We start from the raw sequence: 22,070 nt of genomic DNA on the forward strand, positions 1-22,070 counted from the left end.
TCTGCAGGGGCCTCACAAAATTTCAGATTGATAAATATGTAATCAGTAAATGCATTCATTTGAAAATAATTTCTATTTTTCACTTTAAACACCTTGCTATTAAATAATTAAAAGGCATATATATGTTTTTAATTTTTTTGTGGCGACCCAAGGTCCTGTTTCGGTACACACCTTTGTGAGACCTTCTGGTGTAACTTTTTAACAAGGGGCCTCCAAGCTTTATATAGCTTAGGGCCTAACTAAGTCTAAATCTGGCACTGCCTGTGAATGAAGCTGAAATATTAGCTTGTAATCTGTGTTTTCTTGCTTGTTTCAGATACTTGTGCAAAGCTAAACAAAAGCTATCTGTACTAGCTGTCCCTTACTTTAAACTGATAGACTAGAGGGAAAGCAACAAACCAACAGCACTAAACATCAACTCTTGGGAAACTCTTTATGACCAAATAGTGGGATATGTCCATCTCTCCTACAACACACCATGGACTGAAAGTATAGAGTGCAATTTTGTGGAAACAGGATATGAGCCATGGATCCTCAGATTCACAGCAGACTAATTGCTATGTATTGCCTAACCACGCTATCTATGAAACCTTTTTCATCTTATTATCACACTGATCAATTCTCTACTTTCACAATCCTCACAGGATTTTTATTTTATTAACTTCTCACCTTGCTGGAGACTTTAACTAGGAATTGTACTATCAGATACTACCAGACAACTACTTTTAACACTTGCCACACAAGCCAGCACAGCATCTTTTAGTACTGAGCCTAGGATGGTTAACAGAGGGGTGATTTAGGGTTATTTTGATAGACCTCAATGAATGAAGTTTGGCACAACTTCTAAAATAAAAAACAATAAATGTCAACAAAAATCAGACATGATGAAATCTATATGGATTATACTAAGGTGGTACCATACTTGGCATTATACCATCCTTCTTATATTTACTCTTCATTGCAGAAATGCCATTTTTAATTTCAGAATTGCTCGGAAAATCATCTTTTAATGCATCATGCATCTGCTTCAATTTCAACACTCCATCTTTGAGCTTTAGTGTGCCATTAGTTTCACCAAATATTGAAACTATTGATTTCTTATATATTATTCCAATCCCTTTTTTTTCAAGATAACTATATTATTGTGCCCCTTTTTTTCATGTTTCACTGTCAATGCAGTAATTAATTGATCAATCTCCGATTCAGCTGTTATGTAAAATCGAATGGAATATCTTCGAATAAGTTCTTCCCTTATCCAACCTGGACCCATGATTTAGCTTAAATGCTACACTTAAACCATCACATTCACAAATACATCTAGAACATTTCAAACATGTTTCATTGCTACATTGTTTTAATTTACATTTACAAGTTATTTTCTCCATGTTGGCTCTTATGGTCTTGAATGAGTTCAAGGGTCCAGTCACAGGTCTAATTCAACAACCTAGACCTTGAAAATAGTGCCAAAGGTATTCTTTTTGTCTAATCAAAACAACTCAAACCTCTCTGGAATGACTCATTTTCTTGGATATACATCAAGATGCCAGGTTGGCTAGTGTGACAAGTGTTAATATGTATTCATCAAATTAAAAACACTATGAAATCGCTACACAACTATCATATAACTTCAATTTTAATATTTTGTCACCAAACTATAGAAAATTTAAGAACATTGCAGTCCAGTTGTTAAATAATAACCATAAAACTTACCTTTAATATCTTGTCACCAGGCTGTAGACCTTGTAGTGAAGCTGGACTACCAGGCTGGACTGCTGTGACAAAAATTCCTACTTCATTTCCTCCTGTTAACCTTATTCCTACACTTCCATCTTTTTGGAAGGAGATATGTCTTGGTTCAGGGCTGAATAAAAAGAAATAAAATTCACTTTTTAAAGATTGATGGTCTTCACAAATATAATTTTTATGCTAACCTTAGGTGATTTCTAAGCTAGTAGAAATTCAGGTTTTAAGATTTTCCATTGCTTCAATAATTATTTTTATTATTAGACAAAATCATTCGTTTTAAACAGTGAAATGTTTAACTTTTTGATAGAATAATCTCCATAAAAATTTTTTTTACTGAATTTCTTCTTAAAGGAAACGTTTTCAATGCCAAATAACTTTTATGCTTATTAAAGCAAATAATTTCCCTCCTAATAAAACTCAGACATTATATTATACACATAAACTGATAGGAAATCTTTTACACAAGCATACTGTGTGCCATGCAATGATTTCATATAAAAGTGTGAGCATAAAACATTTAAAACACAACTAAAAATTAAATTTGCAGTGCAGCAAAAAAGTATTACATAATGTTTACAAATAATTATAACAAAATTCTACTTTCCACTAACTTAGGATAAAAATCCATGTGGAAGTTTTATAATTAATATGTGGGTAATACACACACACACACACATGGCCAGGTGCTCGATTCGCAAGCTGAGGGTCGCGGGTTCAAATCCCCATCCCACCAAACATGCTCGTTCTTTCCTTTTATCAAATCTATTATAGGGGGCTAAATATCCAGTTATTTAAACTGACAAAAAGATATCCCCTGTATATAATCTCCTTCACAAACATTGCAATATGTTGCCCTTCAGCGGCAAGTCTGAAGGGTTGTAAAATAAAAAACTGTGTTTTGATACCCATGGTTGGCACAGCACAGATATACCCCATTGTGTGATCTTGTGCTTCACTGTAAACAAACAAACAAACTTAATATGCTCTTTAAAGCCAAATACACAGATACTGTTCTATCTTTAATGGACATGTGTTTTAAGAACTGCAGGGTTAAAACATAATGAATGATTTTTACATCACTTAGTAGGATAAGTGAGAAAAAGGGTTTTATAAAAAACAAATTTTCTCTCTGTCAAGTGTCTCCCAGTGACTCAGCAATAAACTTAATGACATATAATGCTATCATTTCGGACTTGATACCTGAGGCAGACACAATACAGATAAAAATATATCTGTTGCAGCAGTAATTCCAAACTGCAAGTGGCTTATTATATTTGATGGCAAAGAAAATCAAATTTACTTACACTGGTATTTTGCCTCGAGGTGAGAGGGGGTCATGATCTCGCCTTGGAACATTATCTGAAAATTAAACAAAATAAAGATATTCCAGTTTGATTCTAAAACATTTCCTTGATGGGAGCTAATCCTCAAAAGATGTCACAATAAATTCTAATCATAAATCTAATGCAAATGATATACACAGAGAAATATATGTTGATCATTTAATTCTATTGGCTCCCTTTATTTCCACAAATTCTTTATTCCTTAAAATATTGTCACTTCCTTTATCTTATTTTGTGAGAATTGAATTTTGCAGTTTTATTTCTGATTATTAATATAAATAGTACCTAGAATCGATTTTCATAGTAAGCATCATGTTTCTAGATACCAGTATACATTGCAACAACCTGTACAGTTAATCTCTAGATTTTTTGGGTTGATTTTTGGCAACTGTTTTTGTTTATTTTAAATACTGAAAGGGGTGTAAACTAAATTCTCAACAAAAAATTGCCAAAAATATGTGGTAATTTGAAAATGAGGAAACTGGACTTTCAGGTTAAATAATGAAAAATCTAAATCTAAATAAAAAACAAGAAGAAACAATAAGACTATGCATACTGTGACAATTTATGGTTCTGTTAGAATGATAACATTAGCTTCTACTAGCTCAAAACAATGAAGAGACTTGTGGATTCTTGGGAACTGTTCAGTTAAACATTATAAACAACACATAACACAAATGTACAAATGACATTTATGTACTGAGCAGTTAATACAATGAGTTATAATATTTTCTTATTTTTATACATTACAAAAACCACCTTATTAGAAACAGGGCATCTGTAATTTACATGGTATAGCCTGTTCATAATGTCATGCAGACAGTTACCTTACTCCCGTTACTTTCTTACATATGTAACTTCCAACTTAACTATTTATACATTGTAGCTCAGCATCTACCGATATCACAAGTTTACAATACTTCACTTATTTCTTTGGAAACAACAAACAGTTTGTACAAAGTTAAGCTAAATATTATTCATCTTCATATGACTGTCTGTGGAGTAATGACATCAGTTTGTTTTGTACTAGTGGTTTAGGTTTTAGAAATAGTATGTTATTATGAGCATATAATGTAAGTTATTAATAACAGATAATAGGAAATGTAATGATTCATTATCTGCCAACAGATGCCTACATCTGAAAAAAACAAAGACTGGTTCCCTACTAATAAAAATTGTCCTAGAACTGTGCTAGAATGGAAGGGATGTGTCCAACAACAAGAGATACCCACCTTCTCCACGAAGCGGTGGTGGCCTAGGAGGTGGCTCATCTTCATCACCCGAGATTGGACCTCTGGAATGACCATGCCCTGTAAGTAAAGGAGTGGCTGGTTGGTCAAGCTGACTAAGAGATATGTCCATTAGGGGTCCACGATTACGTCCACCCTGAGACCTGTGTAAGGTAGTACAAAAACAAGATAATTAGTAGAAGCTGCAACTGCAATTATGCACACTCTCAGATTCATGTCACAAATGTGTAGTACAGGACTGTACCATGCACTCTCTATGGCTTTCTTGATGCTGTTGTATTTTTAGTATTTAAAGCTAGATTATATTCTGCTAAACAAGCTTTTCCCTTAAAGTTTTGATATTGTTTCTTAGAGTTTTGAGGCAGCTAATCTTAGTCCTACAGACCTTTGGGAGTTCATAAGTCTGTTATTTAGTTTAACTTGTATTTATTTACTTACTGGGGTTGTTTATTTTACATTTTACTGTCGTTTTAGTGTAGCTTGCATTGGGTTTTGTGTACCGTGTTCATGACTTTGATTGTTTTATTGAATAAAGATTGTTCTTGTGAACCTACTGTATTTCAATTCTTTATTTATAATGATCTCAGTCAGAGTTCACAGAGATACACAATCACTCACTCTGTAGCGTGATATTCTCGGAGCATCAGTTAGCGAGCCCTAACTTACTGCTCTGAAGACCGAGCGCCAGGAAAATACGACAATGTATAAACATGATTGTTAGTAAGAGCTGAAGTGTATGCAAGGTTCAAATTACTTGGTAAAAAAAAAGTGCATAATTTAGATAAGTTATCAAACATAAGATTACCTGGTTAGATTGTTCTTTCCATCAGCACGGTCAGGAGGAGGAGGAGGGCGAAAATCACCTGTCATTAAAAAAATATCAACAAAAAACGAAGTTCACTTTTATTTGATTAAACACATATGCTTGATCTATTTTTAATATCACCATCTTAGTCTCTTCACTACTGTCCTTAACATAAATCCTCAAAACATTGTTTGCTCAGATTTTTTTCCCTATAAACAAAGATTTGTTCTGGCAGAGCATGTATTTACTTTGTTGATGAAAACTTTTTGCAAGTTCAGTTTTCGAAGAATGTATATTTTTCAGCTTCCTAACATATATATGCAACATTTTAAAAATGTTAACAACGTTTTTTCATGTATGGTATTTTTTGTATTTTAAAATACTAACTAAACCGTATTTACATAGACTTTCAAAAGATTTACATTAGCTTTTCCATTCAAAAACAACCGAATATTTAAGAAAGCTCAAAGGGAAAAGCTGTACTTGCTAGAAAAAGATTTGCAAAGAAAGAAACACAGTGAAGATTTACTAACAGCAGAACATGACAGCTTATCACGAGTCTGAATTAAAGAAAAATTCCACGTTATTTAGACTGGTTTGACGTGTTGTCCCTGTTTGTAAAGGATTACATCTAATAATAACTTAATAATAAGTAATTCTTAATGTATTTTAAGTTACACAGAGTACATCACAGAAGAGTCCGACGAAAAATATATTCCCTAGAATATATTTTAAGAAACAAACACATTTTAAGCAAATAAATAAAAATATTAGCAAAACTTGTAACAAATGCTGACCTCTAGTGGGTGGCTGAACATAGAGATTTTGGTTACTGCACTGAGGCCTAGTTCCAGTAACGTCATTGAGATTTGAAGGCGTCGTTTCTAGTAAAATATTCAGGGGTAGAATATAACAATCTGAATATACCTTTAAAAAACAGCTCAAACTAAAAAAAGGTAAATACAACAAAATTAACGAACGAAACTATAATCAATAGCAAAGTTCATAATATTATTTCTCCTTTTAATTAATTGTTGACAGGCTTATTGTATACGGTATGATGAGGATTACAAGTTACCATGCAAAATTATCTCGAGGTTCACAAGTTCGCTGAGGCGGCCAAGCTATGCTTGAATATATATATATATATGACTTATTCCTGCATTTTAAAGATGTATTACATTTATAATAAAAATTTACATATTGATTCATAAATTACTATGCCTCTTAGTGGCTCAGCGGTAAATCTGAGGACTTATGACGCCAAAAATTGAGTTTCGATAGTCTTGGTGGGCACAGCACAAATAACCCTGTGTGTAGTGTTACGTCTCTGGTCGTTAGTTAATTTTCCGTAAAAATTCTTTCCGAAGAAACTTTAGCGATACAAGTCCTTTCTTAGATAAAACTGGTTTATTCTTTCTGAATACAACTTTGCAATACACTTAATTTCCACAGTCACGCTATAACAAACGCTATAATTCACAACGAACGACTCACGTGCTGGACTCAATCGTCAATCTCTGTGTGCAGTTCAATTACATTGTTGCCGTCACTTCTTGGCTGTCTTATATACAAGAATACCGCATATCTAGAAAACACTCGAGTCTTCAGGAAGGGACATGAACGTTCTAGAAACTCATGACGTGTTACCAGGGTCACGTGACTTCCGCTGTCGTAACAGTAGTTTTGTGCTTCACAATAGAAGTCACATAATGCTATCACTGTTTCAAATTTCGTTGTTTGGTTATTTTATACATCATTTAACGCTAAAATCCATGAAATTATTATACTCTTTACAAATCCATACTGTTAGAAATTTAGATAATTCTAATAAAAAATACTTTCCCTGTGAATAACAGAGAGAGAGACAATTATTCTTCCTGATACAGAAACTCCTTGAAGTGTGACAAGTATTGTTTGGCAGACTTCCACTCCAGTCTCTAATGATACTTACAATTCTAACAACCTTTTAGTCACTACATGGAACTTCATGGTGTAAGCTATATTTTAGATGTTAGCTAGAGGGTGCATGAAAAGTTTATATGAATGTTCTAAATCACGTCACGAAAATCTAGTAATCGAATATTTAAAAAGAATACATCAGTTATAGATATGAGAACCAGTGAAGCATTCAGTCAGTTGGTTCAGTACTAATTATTCAGTGATGTATTTGGCTAAGTGTCAGTTATTGCGTGTATCCAATTACTTGATCGATTAGCCATGAAACTGCACGAGGAAATTTATTTGTACGATAGTTGTAGTACTATTAAAGAGGCATTTCCGTTCAAACGTCATTTGTAAATTTAGGCCTACAAGCTACAACAGTGTGGTGTAGGCAGCTTGTAGAAACGTTAATGAAGAAATAAATTAATTTGTTACCGTTACGTGGACTGGATGTCGAATTATTCTCACCAAATAACTTAAAAGAACCCGCCCAATGAAAGAACAATGTTACAATACTATTAAATATGTAAAGAAGACAATACTCGCTTTACACGCCCATTACACAATACCCGCGTCATCTTGGTATGCGTTATCCCTCTCTCAAAAATCTGAAAACGTTTCACAATGGATAAATAACTGAGCAGTAAGTTTATCTATCAGGATTTCTCTAAATTTTCTTACAATCTTATATAAGTAGTGAAAAAAAATTTTTTCCATCGGGGCGGCAAGATAAAAGGTTTTATGCTGGTATTTAAAAAGTGGCAGACATTTCTGCTTTTAGAAAAAGTTCGTAAAATTAGGTTAAAAGTAATACGGTCATAAGTTAGAAAAAATTAAAACGAACGTGGTGTAAAACAATGCTTGCTAACCTTTATTTGGGTTACTACCAGGCTCAAATGAATGAGCACGTGACCACCTCTGGTTTTCTTCAACTTGTTCTGAAGAGCACGGTTCCCGCCTTACTAGTAGATGAAGTTTTTCCTTGGTATTTTCAATTAGCTTTCGGGCCTCTTTAATACTCATGTTATCTGTTCCAGAGTTATTGATCTGTGAAAAAAGAAGACGTGTAAAACACATCTCTACGAAAAAGGGGTGGCCGCAATGATAAGTTTAATTAAAATTTCAAAGTCGTTACAGTAAGCCTGTTTTGGATCCCACGATATATTTGACTGATAGGTGATTTTATCGTACAGGCTGTCGAAATTCTTTATAAATTCAATAAGTCACTTTAGTATATGACAAAAACTAATATTGCCTAGGCCACACACAGTCTTACACATTCACATTTTACTAATAACTATCAAACTAAGTTTAGGGATATTTGAACATTATAATGTTAAGTGATAGACTGTCTTTAAACTTAAATACACGTTTTTATGTAACTAGATATAATTTTAGCACTTTCAGATTTTTACTGCTTAGAAAACCTGTAATCAATTATTCTACAGAAGTAATATAATGTCTTTTCAAACTTAGCGTTTTTAACTAAGCTTAAAGCATTCTTAAGCTAGAGTTTCACAGTTATTTATATGCTTTTTTTTTCACCAGTTTACATTATTTTGAACTGTGGCGAAGTCAATCATTTGGAAAGTGTATTACACTTACTTTCATAATAACATCACCTTCCTGGAGATTACAATCCTTCTCTAGACCAGTTTTGTTGGTGATTTCCTTCACATAAATCCGACAACCCAGGACAATTCCAAAATCTGCATGAATGTAAAACATAACCAACTTGATAACGGTAATGAGATTTTTCATAAAGTCGGCACTTAAAAAATCTCAAGAATTTGTTTAGTTGAATTTCGCATAAAAAGCCCAAATCATGAAGGAGCTGCAACCCGCTGAAGAGGCATTTCTCGTGCTTACATTACGAAAAACGTGGGTTATTTTAAGTTACGCCATTTTAGTGAAAACGACAAAATTAGTTTGTTAAAAAAAGTCTTATTATAATTTCTACAACAACAATTAATGCCCATAATTTCATCAGTAACTACACGGGGATTAATCCATTATCTTATAAGCAATATATATACAGAAATGGGTCCACAACATTTATTACAATGCTTATCTAGCAATCAATCTACAACAATTTGAATAACATTTACAAAAGGATTAAGCCCTCACATCATAAACAATAACAAGACAGGGACTATTTCCTTACAACTGAATAATATTTACACAGAAAGTGGTTTACCACATTTCGAACAATATTTACATAACAAACAATTTAACACATTTTTAACGATATTTGCACGGCAAATAATCCATTGCAATTTGGACACAGATCCTTCACATATATACACCTAGCGGAAAATATATATACATGATATTGATAAATTGGAAAATGTTTAACAATGAAAAAACAAAACAAATTAAAGCCTTCTTTGAACATAAACACCACACGAAAAAAGCTTGCATTCCTTTTAATTTATGTATAGCTTTGTCTTAAATATTTTAGGTACAATTCTAAGTATATACTGCTCTAAATTTACTACGATCACTGTTTCTTAATATATTGATTATTTTCCGAATCCTATGACAGGCAAGGGAAGTAGATTCCAAAGATGGGTGGGTAGTTTTAATTTCTGGTTATTTATCTCTTACTACTTGAGTAAGGAAGCACATTGTGCTAATATACTAATAACTTGGCAAATAACGGTTTATGAGCATAATGAAGTGATTGGTCTGTCTTCGGGTATGCTATGTAGCTAAGCGATACAGGGTTCATATATAAAGAAAAAAAAGACACAAGGGTTTAATGTAAAGGAAATTATGTCACCAGGTTACAGGGTTACAGATAAAGGTTAAGGCTGAGCCAAATACGGCTGATGTTGCTAGGGCCATTATAACGGTTTAGTTAAAGATCGCTTGCTTTGATGATTTCTTTAGTTTCTAAACAGTCTCTTTCCTTTTTAGTTTTGGGTTGGTGAAGGAGACAAATTTCGTCCAAAACTAAAAAGGAAAGAGCAAGTGACCTTTCACTAAATCGCGATAATGGCCCTAGCAACATCAGCCGTAATTGGCTCAGTTTGTTCATCGCTCATACACTTGACCAGCCTTAATCTTTATCTATAACTCTGTTACCTGGTAACATCATTTTCTTCACACTAAACTCTTTTGTCTTTGTATAAACCCTGTATCGCTTAGCTACAGATCATACTCGAAGAAAACAGACCAATGTTATGTCGAAATATGTAGCATGTTCCCCTCGAAATAAATCACTTGTGCTTATAAACCGTTGTTTTCCAACTTATTATTATCTCTTACTACATGACGTTCTCGGTCAATACATTAGGAAGACATCGAAGACCCTAAGGGTGAAATAGAGAGGTAGGTCCGAATGTACCCCTCCCCGTAACTCCTCGTGGGGGAGAGAGAGTCTAAAGGTACACACTAGATTTAGTGACAATCGGTCCAGTGAATTGCCAGTTATAGGCAGACACATACACACTTTTTTTTAAAAATAATGGTTTAGGGTTCTCAACCATGCGAATTAGAGACTCATCCAATAAAGGGATTTTTGTAAAATGAAACACTCTGTGCCATGCAATTTATTTTTTTATTATCTTTAATTTTTCTATTCCAACATTCATATTTTCCGCAATTACCGTATTATGTATCAAATATGTATCAGAAAACAATGACATATGAAGGCATTGCCACGTGTCTTCGGTATGCTACAAAAAGGAATGTCTCAACTTATGTTGTTACTGCCTCGTGTGGGCCAGTGTTATTTTTCACACTTGGAAGCCACATAGAATCCATAGGGTGGTTGAAAAAGGACAACAAACCTTAGACAGTGTTAATTCCAGAATGAATATAATCTAATATGTCTAGAACACCTTCCAAAATATGCTATTTCACCGTTCCCCGTCCAGTCTGTGACTCTCCACGAAAATGCCCTTTTAGAGGAATGGAACCACCTGCCACAGATCGATATCCAGAGACTCATCAGAAGCATGCGGTATCTATGCTACTCAAATCCGCTATTGGTAAGATATATTTCGTTAGTTATTTTCTGGTCTATAGGAATAATTAAAAAAAAACCTCTACACATATCTAAAGTGTTCATTTTGAGGGACACCTTTAAGTCACGTTCTTTTGTGTAAAGACAGGTTGGGCAAAGCTGAGCAGTGTGTATCTGAAAACATGTAAAAGAAATAAAGTATGCAACTATGAATTGGGCATTAGGCGTCTATTATTTACTATATTCATTTCTAAGAGTGGTCCTTTTCATATTTTGAGCAGTATATTTTTCACTTTGGAAAATGCTTGAATATTTTCAATTTATACAACAAAAATTATTTTCATACATTTTTAGGAAACAAGTGTGATGAATTATGGGATTACGATTGGAAACATCTAAACATCTTACTTATAAAATGTTTAACGTTGGTTTCCAAAGAAAGGAGTGTATTAAAAGGACTTTTAGTCGTACTGGGATGTTTCATCACACTTGCTACTCTAGATTTCATGCTGTACCTATTTTATGCTCAGCCAAAGTTAAAACATTCCAAGTACTTATAATTTTTATATTACACAAATATATCGTTTATAAGGGACAATTGGCGCCAAATATTGGCAACAGGGAGCGCTCGAATTCAAAGGAAACGGAGGGGGGACCTACTTCCACTGTTAAAATAAATATAAATTCCTCCCTCCCATTTGTGGATGAAATCGCTGCCACACTAGGCCTGGTGGTCAGGGCACTTGACTCACAGTTTGTTGGTCGCGGGTTCGAATCTCATTACCAAACATGCTCGCCTTTTCAACCGTATGAGCATTATAATGTGAGAGTCAATCCCACTATTCGTTGGTGAAGAAATGGCGGTGGGTGATGTTGACTAGCTGCCTTCCCTCTAGTTTATTATTTCAAAATTAGGTATGACTAGTGCTGATAGTCCTCGAGTAGTTTTGCGCAAAATTCATAAACAAACAAACTGCCTAATATAGCCTCAATGAAGGCAGGCATGCATTTACTAATTCTTCCTGTACCAAACAATACCATCATCAGGCATTGGTTTGTATCTACGGGCCTTGAATTTCTCATTAAAGAGTCTGTTTGTAATTAAGCACAAAGCTACACAATAGTCTATCTGTGCTCTGCCCAACTCGAGTATCGAAACCCGGATTCTAGCGTTGTAAGTCCGCAAACATACCGCTGTGCCACTGGGGGGCTCAGGCATTGGCAAAATTGGTTTTTAGTTTACTCTTAATGTTAGTATTTGATCCAAATAATGACAGATCAGGGAAGTTATTACATTCCCAGAACCAGTACGATGTAACTTATTTCATTATACCTATGGAGTTTTCCTTGTCAAGTAGTTACCGTTCAAGCACAGATAGCAGGACGCTGTCACTGTTGTTCCAAACTTCTATATAATGTTTTAGAAAATATTAAATGTGCCAAATAAATAGAGTATTACTTTAGAAAACAAAGTCCGCTCAACCTTAAAATGGGTAGTATGTTAACTCTAACTTCTACATTAGCGACATGTATAAAATACAGGTTTTAGTCTTAAGGTAAGGCCGACCCGATCTTTCCTTATGACCCATGATAACTCTTTACAAATTAGAACCCGACCATTTGTAAGAGTTTTGATGTATTTAATTTCAAAATTATATCTAGACATAAAATGCCATATTTGGTGACAATATTATAAAATTCAGCATTTATGTTTTAAATAATAGGATAAAAAAACTAAACCACGAACCAGTAAACAATACTAATTTTCTTCTATAACTTCAGGACATATGTTAATGAAATGTAAAGAAAACATTTGAACTGATTTTTGTTTGGTTCTTAGAGCAAAGCCACATTGGAATATCTACTATATACACCGGATTTTATCGTTGTAAGTTATTAAATTTACCGCTGTTCCACCGGGAGAATTTGAACTGATACAAAAATATAGGCATCTTTTTATAGCACTAATTTAGTTGAAATTTTGTTTTCCTTTGTTTTTTAGAGCAAAGTCACATTGGGCTATTTGCTGAGTCCACCGAGGGGAGTCGAATCCCAGATCTTAGCGTTGTAAGTCCGTAGACATACCGCCGTCTCACCGGGGGACTAAATTTTATTTAATGGATATAATTTTACTATTAAATGTATTACAGAGATATATCTTTGGACTTCAACTTATATGTTGCAAAACTTTTGTTTCCATTTGTACGCATTTCCTTTATTTGGCACGTTACTAGCGGAAGTGTCTGACGTCCTAAAGTAATTTAATCACCAATATTTATATGGTATATGGAAACTGAAGTGTCTTTTTAATTATGTGTATTCTATCTCATGGCTAACTTTTTTCTAAGCAACGTTTGTTTATTTTGAATTTCGCGCAAAGCTACACGAGGGTTATCTGCGCTAGCCGTCCCTAATTTAGCAGTGTAAGACTAGAGGGAAGGCAGCTAGTCATCACCACCCACCGCCAACTCTTGGACTACTCTTTTACCAACAAATAGTGGGTTTGACCATCACATTATAATGCCCCCACGGCTGAAAAGGCGAGCATGTTTGGTGGGACGGGGATTCGAACCTGCGTCCCTCAGATTGCGAGTCGAGCGCCCTAACCACCTAGCCATGTCGGGCCACTAAGCAACGTAATCAAATCTTACTGCAAAATACTAATTCGTAAAAATAATACAATCAAAGTATATTATGTATAGTTCATTAAAATACATTATTTTTGTGTATATTTCAAATGAAGGTTTTTCAACATTCATGACTAACCGAAATGCTTATAGTCAGTTTAATTCGATGAAATGTATAACGTATGCAAGCAACTAGCCAGTTTGGTTAAAACAAGTCCTCCGGTGAGACAGAGGTAAGTTTTCGGATTTACAACGCTAAAATTAGGGGTTCGATTCCCTTCGGTGGTCTCAGCAGATAGCCCAATGTGGCTTTGCTACAACAAACACAGACACACACACACACAATAGTAAAAAATAGACGTTGTTTGAAAAGCATTGTTAGCAGTTAGCATACAGTTGAAATCCAAAGGTGTTGGAAATATAAACAAAACTGATTGTATCTTGACTTGTGGCGTAGAAGAGTAGCAGGTCCCCACTGAGGAGTGCTGCTACATAGCAGCCCCATCTAAGATATCGGGATTTAGTCTTTTAAGACTTTTTTAAATTCTCCCTATATTGTGACACCCACCGACATGAAAATATTAATTATTTCTGGACCGGCGGAGTAGTCATACTATGTAACTTGAACTGAAAGAAGTATCACCAATTAGATGAGAACTAAGGGGTGGGTGGGTTAAATGACAGTTTAAAATAGCATCAAACAGCTGCAAAGTTGTATAGAGAGATTGGGGTAAGTTATGCTTTTTTGATAATTCAAAAGAATAAACAGATACTTCTTAAAGATAAAAAAGTTATTTCTTTTGTATTTAATAACATTTCACCTCTTCTTATACACTCCATCTAACTCTTGGCTTCCTTCTGATCCTCAACAAATGTTAGGCAGAGATTCTTAGGTTTGTTTGTTTTTAAACTCAGAGCAACACAGTAGGCTACCTGCACTCTGTCAACCACGATGAATCGAACCTCGGACATTAGCACTGTAAATCCGCAAATTACTACTTTACAACGAGGGTGCAGAGCAAAGATTCATTTCCTGCTAGACATTTAGTTGCAATGTCTACAGTACTTATCAATTTTAGTAGAGTCCAAATAGGGATTTGTAGCTTGAGAAAATAATGTAGATACTATGTAATGATAAACAATAGTGATTCAAGTAATGATATGCAACAGCAAAATCGGGAACCTTTCACGTGGCTGTTTCCAATTAATGAGCTAGAAAATGCAGGAGTTGTATTTTCCAACGAAGCTAAGACGCAACTAGGAAAACACCGGATTTTTTGATGGTGGAAAGTGAAGGACTTAGAAAAGTTTTCAGCACGACAATATTATGTAGGTCGAATGTAGTTTAAAACTACTCTCTCAGTTTGTTTTTTTGCAAAATTTCTGTGCGATGCACATGACAATAGATATCTTTTGCATCAATTTTATAGTGGAGTCATAACAGGAATTTGTAGCTTGAGCAAGCTGTCAGCAGAATATCTCCAGCCTTGTTTGTTTACTTTTTTTGGCGATCTCTTTGTAGATTTTAAATTTCCAGTTTTTAATTATCTTGTATGTTAGCTTTTTTCAATGCACAGCAATGGGCAAATGTATGCCTAGAGTAAGACACAACCCCCACTAAGCGCGTATAAAATTTTACCAGTATAAATTTGTTTGTTTTTAATTATGCACAAAGCTACAGAAGGGCTATCTGTGCTCTGCCCACCACGGGTATCGAAACCCGGTTTCTAGCGTTGTAAGTCCGCAGACATACCGCTGTGCCACTGGGGGGCACCAGTAGAAAAGCCGCCTTTTCAAATAAAACAAATACGTCTAAAACATCGCTTTAAATAATTATTTACTAAGCCAGGTGGCATTGTGCCTGAGGTTTCGTGTAAACACGCGTTAAAAAGCGTCGAGTACAAAAGCTGCCGCTCAGAACAACATCACATCTATTATGTATTTATAACCACGTAAATCACCTTTCGATGAAAAATAATCAACTCTGAAATAGGTCACTGACATTCGCAGCGCTTATAGGTTTAAGCGCAAAATACCCAGCCGAGTTTGCTGTAGGCTTGTGAAACAATAATATTAATAATAATATGAACAAATGGGCAACTTGTGATTTTGTCTACAATCATTAAATCACTTACTTCACTTATTATTAATGTCTGGGTGGTCTTAAAAATTGAAAAGGGAGGTTTTGATGTTGTTTCAAGAATAACCCTGCTTTTAAAGGTGGTTTTTTTGCTCGAATGTTCTATTAGAGTTTTGAGCAAATTCCTATCATGAACTGACCGCTATCGTGATTCATGATAACAGCCAAATGTCCGTCTGCCTGTCACGCTCTGTATCTCCTGAACGGTGGTTAATCATAGAAATATATATATATATTAAAATGCTTATTTTCAAGAATACATCCCCCCCAGTGGCACAGCGGTATGTCTGCGAACTTACAATGCTAGAATCCGGGTTTCGATACCCGTGGTGGGCAGAGCACAGATAGCCCTTGTGTAGCTTTGTGCATAATTAGAAACATCAAGAATACAGTACAGGAAAATTATTAATTTTCTGAAATTTAATATCGATATCAACATCGATCTCTCAGTTTCGTATGTGCTGAACAGTTAATTTGAGAAACAGTTATTAACAACAAAAATGTTTCTTTTATGGGAGTGAATTTCGTAAAAAACAACGTAACTTCTTCCGTCGACTGATTGAAAGAGGTATTTCAAAGAGAGGAGCATGAATGGAAAAACCGCATAAAGAAAGGAACGTGTCTTAGTATAAATTTTTCGTTGTTATGACACTCCTTATAGAAATAACTGTCAAAAAGCACTCACTTCGGTAGTGATCTTTTCTTTCGCAAATTAAAATGGCAAGAAACGGTGGCATCCAGCGGAAAAAATCCCCGCAGCTACGTCTGCGAACCTGAGCGCTCTATTGTGCTAGATGCAGCCGTTGCATAGAAACCCAAACATTTTTGCCAACAATGCATTGTATTCTGTTTCCTGTGCTTAAAAATTAACGTAACGCAATTTTCTTTATTGAAAGAACGCGTGTAATGGCAGGACGGTTGTAAAGGGTCCACTAGACAACCATATTGCATATATGCTCTAAGCCAAGTGATTGGGTTGACTGCATACCTTATATCTATTCATCACTACTTTTAGGAAAATTACGGTATCTACTAGTATGTTATAATTTAAAGAACCCATAGAGTTGGTTAATTTGGACCTACTTTCCAAAAAGGACTTTCTTTCCTCCTTAAGGTACGTCCATGACAAACAGGTATATTCAATCTTCATTGTCTACAAGATACATCTTTTCACACCTTTCAATCATGCACCTATCAATATTACTGACGAACATTAGATATAGTCCCTCCCCCGTGGCACAGTGGTATGTCTACGGACTTACAACGGTAGAAACCATTTTTTTATACCCGTGGTGGGCAGAGCACAGATAGTCCATTGTGTAGCTTTACGCTTAACTTCAAACAAACATTCCAGAGATGTTATATTTTATTCCTGACTGTTGTATTAGACGACCTTTGATATCCTATGATGTTCTTCCCGTTTAATATAAGATTTATATGTCGAGAGACAAACATCTTACGTGGAAACCGTCATTGACGTGTTGTTTAGCAAGCTATTTATTGCCTCCGACGTGTAGAATTTCTTTGTTACTTACAATCTGTAATTTACTCAGGATAATCCTGTTGACAAAACGCCAGCGGAGACCAGTCCAACCTAGTAGCTGATTTGATGAAGCAGAGAAAGAGCGTTTCTGTCACACAAGATTAAGAGACTTTAAGATGTCGCAAGGAAAGTGCCTTCTTGTTGACTGAAGACAATCCGTTGTGACTTATTCTAGTACAGTTTCTGGTCTCGTTCTCTTTGATCGTAAAGCAAGCCCGTCATTCTAACCAAGTTAAAACTAGGTGTAAGATATGATAATGGAACCAACACAATATAAATAACTACCCTTAACTAATAACCTTGTAAGTAAAAGAAATATGCGATTCTCCAATCTTTCGGACACTGATAAATGTTTGGCTTAGTCGTTGAACATTATATTTCCACCAGATGTATAAGATAGCCTATATTTCTGGTTTGGTTTGTTATGAATTTCACTCAAAACTACACGAGGGCTATCTGCGCAAGCCGTCCCTAATTTAGCAATGAAAGACTAGAGGGAAGGCAGTTACAGGGAATGGCGATCGACTGAAAAGTGTTTGGAAGAAGAAGACGAACAAACAATAAACAAACAGTTTGTCTGTCTGCAGAAATATAATTATTAATATATACAAACACGATTAGGGTTCTTATTACCAACCTGGTGTAACGGCTTTATTTCTTTTTAAGAAGATGCAAATTCTGAAAAATTGTTTATCTACAAAACGTGAATAATATTCTGCAGCGATGTTAGGATGATGTTCGACTGGTGGATTAGCTAAACATCATTTCATTCAGAAGGCAGTTAATTTAAAAAATCAATCCCAAACATTGGAAAAAGTGTGAAATATGGTTTAACAAGAATTTAAGTTGAATGGGACAAGATAATAAAAAACTTAAAGCAGGTCCATTAAAACGGAATACGGAAAGGATAATGAACGATCACTGAAGTATATTGATTTGAGATGGGATAAAAGACGGCCACTTTAATTAGGACATGACAATGAGCGGATAGTGATCCGCGTACATTCAGGACGGATAAGAGACGATTATCGAATCATGTCCATTAGGGCAGAATAAAGATTAGCTACATATCACGTCACCCACTTGGTGTGAAAGCAGACTGATTGTTAGTTTATGCAAATATCAAACAGCGATGGTATATTTATTGGAGAAATGCTATTTATATTCAAAGCAGAAATTCTGATTTAATTATATTTCCTGTCTATCAAAACTAACACATATGAACATACATGTATGTTCTTTATCTCTACCTAAAAGTACAAAAGTAAAGTTCAAGTATTTTACTTGCTCAACCACAGAGTAACAGCGGGCCATATCTAAACCAATCATCTCGTTCTCTTTCGGGAATAATTTTCCTCAACAGATGCTGCATCATTTACTATGCAAAACTTCTACGAAAACCTTACACTTCATGATGTATTTGTTTCTTTTTCTTTTGTAAATTTGTTTGTTTGCAGTTAAGCACAAAACTACACAATGGGCTATCTGTGCTCTGCCCACCACGGGTATCGCAACCCGGTTTCTAGCGTCATAACTCCGCAGACATACCGCTGTGCCACTGAGTGGCTTTGTTTTGTAAAACTAAGGCCTCCATTAACAAGGCTTAAGCTTTGTACACACTTCTTCTTATTTAGTTTTGCAATAATAAATTGCAATATAAATACTCATATAAGAACTTCATTACTATCAGATTAGTACATAAAACAAAGGCATAACCAAATCACAAATCTGAACCAGAAATCATTTTGTTATGGTTAAATTACATTACTTCCAAAGCCTGACACACCTGGACATGCATTACGTAGCTTGTTCCATAACAATTGATACCCCCACCCCTCAAAAAATTTGTGCTTGTTTGTTTCTAATTAGAAAGCTACAGCTGGTATTGAAATCTGATTTTTAGCGTTACAAGCTTTCAGACTTACTGCTGGGCCAGCCAGACTATCATTATAGACAAAAGCACCGCATCATCGGCTAGTCCAAAACGAACGTAACAGTGGATTTCAAAGTTTCATTAAAATAAATAACATTCTCACTTTAAACTAATCCCACTGTTAATAATGTAAATTTTTCAGATAATTCAACTTCTAATAATAATGGAATCCGAAAAGTGCATGATGACAAAACTTTAACATTTATCTGTTGAATTAATGAGATTGTAAGATTTGCTAACTTTTTTATGTTGGCCGACATTTATTTTCGTTCTAATACATACGATGTAAAACTAGCTCTTTTTTAATGAACTGAGTTGGAAATTAAACTTCAGCAACTATTTCACACACCACATAACACTGTGCACTACGTAAACTCAACATGCATGTTCGTGAAGTGTAAATTCCACTTATGAAAATAACTTTCTTACGATAACAATTAGAATACTTGGTGATTATTGTTTGTTTCAGATTTCTTGCGCAAAGTTATGCAAAACTAAAGACAGTTAATCAACAGCATCTACTACAAACTCTTGTGCAACTCTTATCTGGCCAGATAATTGGATTTGACCATTAATCTTATAGCCTTAAGTGGGAGTGAGGTTTTGTGACAACGGGACACAAACCAGGAATCCTCGTATTCATAGTCTCAGTACGCTAACTACTGGGCTACGCCCATTCAATTTGCTGAGAAAACTAATTTATTTTCAATGTATTTTACTGGATCAGGACAAAAACACGTGCCTTCTTTCAAAATATGATAGTAAAAGTATTTTTGTTAATTCAGCTTTTCACTACTAAACATCTAAAAACAGCATCTGTGGTGTCTTATTTTCCACCCACAAGGCACGAAAGACAACTTTCTGGTTCACCTTGATGACTATGTCCCAAGGCCGTTCCTCCGGAAACCCCCTTTTGGGTGGAGAAGTGTTTTCTGGGTGGTAAACAACATCCGGATTCTAGCACAGAGTATTTTACTGACATCATAGACAAAAGCACCGTGCAACCAACCTGTCCAAAACGAACGTAACTGTGGATTTCCAAGTTTCATTAAAATTTAACAGAAAGCCTCCCCCACACATATATACATAAAGATTTTCAAACAAAATTTCGCGTCTAAAGTTCAGACATTTAAAACAAAACGTGTTTCTAAGTAATTTGTAATTCATAGGAAGTATTCTTTTTCAAATCTTACTTTACACAATTATGATTATACCATAAAATACTCCTTTCCCATTTTTCCCGAAAATGTCTTTACCTGAAGATGGTGGTATGATGGAGAATAGTATACTGATAGTATAAGATATACATTATTCACTTTGCGACTATTTTTACTTCTTAACTAGAACCATGCAACATGAGCAATGAAAACAGACAATTCTTATACAATTATTAGATTTGGACCCATGTTTTCTATAAACTTTGTAATTAATCATTTGGGTAACAACAAAGAACAAATAACTTAACAAAGCTTCTTCTTTCATTTCCAGTTTTTGAATTTTACAGATTTTTCACCTTGATATTTAATGAAAAATTTGACAGTCTGATTGATAATAATGTAAAACTTATGCCCAAATTAATAAGCCTGATTATCCATAACTCATTTACGATCAGTTGTTTTGTCAAAAATAATACATGAAAACACGTGATATACACAGGTGTCCTCAAATTGTGGTTCAACACAAGGAATAAGGAATGAGTTAGGGAAATCCAACCAACTTTTTAAAGCTTTTATATTTTTGATAATACAATATATATTCAAAGAGAGTTGCTTTCTTTTATAAATTTCCTAACTGTGTGGTTGTGCTACAGAGAAAGCATTTCTTTATTTTTAACTTTCTGTATGTTTCTGATGGGGTGCTTTAAGTACAGCTTACAAAAACTGTATTTAGAGAGATGTATTAAAATACTGACATTTTGTTTTTCTAGAAAGGTATTTATTTTGATTTTAAATCACCTCACATGTGGGTTCTTCACCCTAACAAAAAGAAAGAGACTCAGAATGAAAAGTTATGAGAATCCCTGATGTATGGAAATGAAAAAAATGATATCAGAGGTGATATTATATTGTTGCCTACTGCTTTTTTACAGTAAGGATGAATTTCTTTCAGTACATACTGTCACATGTTTGTAAAGGCATCAACAAACTATGGTTGTTTGCTACTCATGATTTACATGTTCCATTAATGTCTGGTTTATCAATCAGAAAAGTGGATAAACAGAGACACAGCAGCTTTAACCTGAATCATCAAATATGAAAAAAAAAAGTTTTATGGAACTCACCATATGAATCTGTCTGATACAGCTAAAAAGCATTGTCAAAAAACTTGGAACTTGAACATAATAGCAGATCTGATGTAATTTTATCATCATCATGAAATAAATATTATTTAAGCATCATTATTTAGTGTGAAGATCCTAAAATTCTCCTACATATTTAAATTTATACATAAAAAAGTGAACAAGGTTATTTTCTTTATAATTTCCAAACAATATTCCCTTTATAAGAGTTAGGTTAGTGACATCTGTTTAATTTTGTCAGTTCCTTGACTTATAAAGCAAATTTAAAAGAGATATAAATAATCTTGTTTTAGAACAGTATTCCATAACGTTACTGGAAGTGATCACAATTCTACACCACATCCAAGTACAACAGATGAGGTGGTTTGGACATCTAGTGAGACAGACCTCAACAACACCATAACAAAGATCAAACAGCCTTGAAAGCAACAGAAAGAAAGAAAAGGGGAGACCATGAAGAAGGTAGATTA

The 22,070-nt window shown here is 34.6% G+C and overlaps 1 protein-coding gene across 7 annotated transcripts in view; it reads right to left on the reverse strand.

Annotated features, from left to right (window-relative positions):
• The window catches only part of LOC106462918 (tight junction protein ZO-1-like), a 227,093-nt gene that overhangs the window by 26,554 nt on the left and 178,469 nt on the right, over window positions 1–22,070 (reverse strand). For all 7 annotated transcript variants that reach the window (XM_022390321.1, XM_022390320.1, XM_022390322.1 and 4 more), the window contains 7 exons: window positions 8,694–8,797; window positions 7,958–8,135; window positions 5,942–6,028; window positions 5,145–5,202; window positions 4,322–4,482; window positions 3,051–3,105; window positions 1,711–1,861 (listed from right to left, as the gene is read on the reverse strand). In XM_022390321.1, coding sequence (XP_022246029.1) covers window positions 1,711–1,861; window positions 3,051–3,105; window positions 4,322–4,482; window positions 5,145–5,202; window positions 5,942–6,028; window positions 7,958–8,135; window positions 8,694–8,797 — 794 coding nt within the window. The remainder of the gene's footprint in view (window positions 1–1,710; window positions 1,862–3,050; window positions 3,106–4,321; window positions 4,483–5,144; window positions 5,203–5,941; window positions 6,029–7,957; window positions 8,136–8,693; window positions 8,798–22,070) is intronic.

Source organism: Limulus polyphemus, unplaced genomic scaffold (genome assembly GCF_000517525.1).
Source record: "Limulus polyphemus unplaced genomic scaffold, Limulus_polyphemus-2.1.2 Scaffold1282, whole genome shotgun sequence".
Classification (NCBI taxonomy): Eukaryota; Metazoa; Arthropoda; class Merostomata; order Xiphosura; family Limulidae; genus Limulus; species Limulus polyphemus.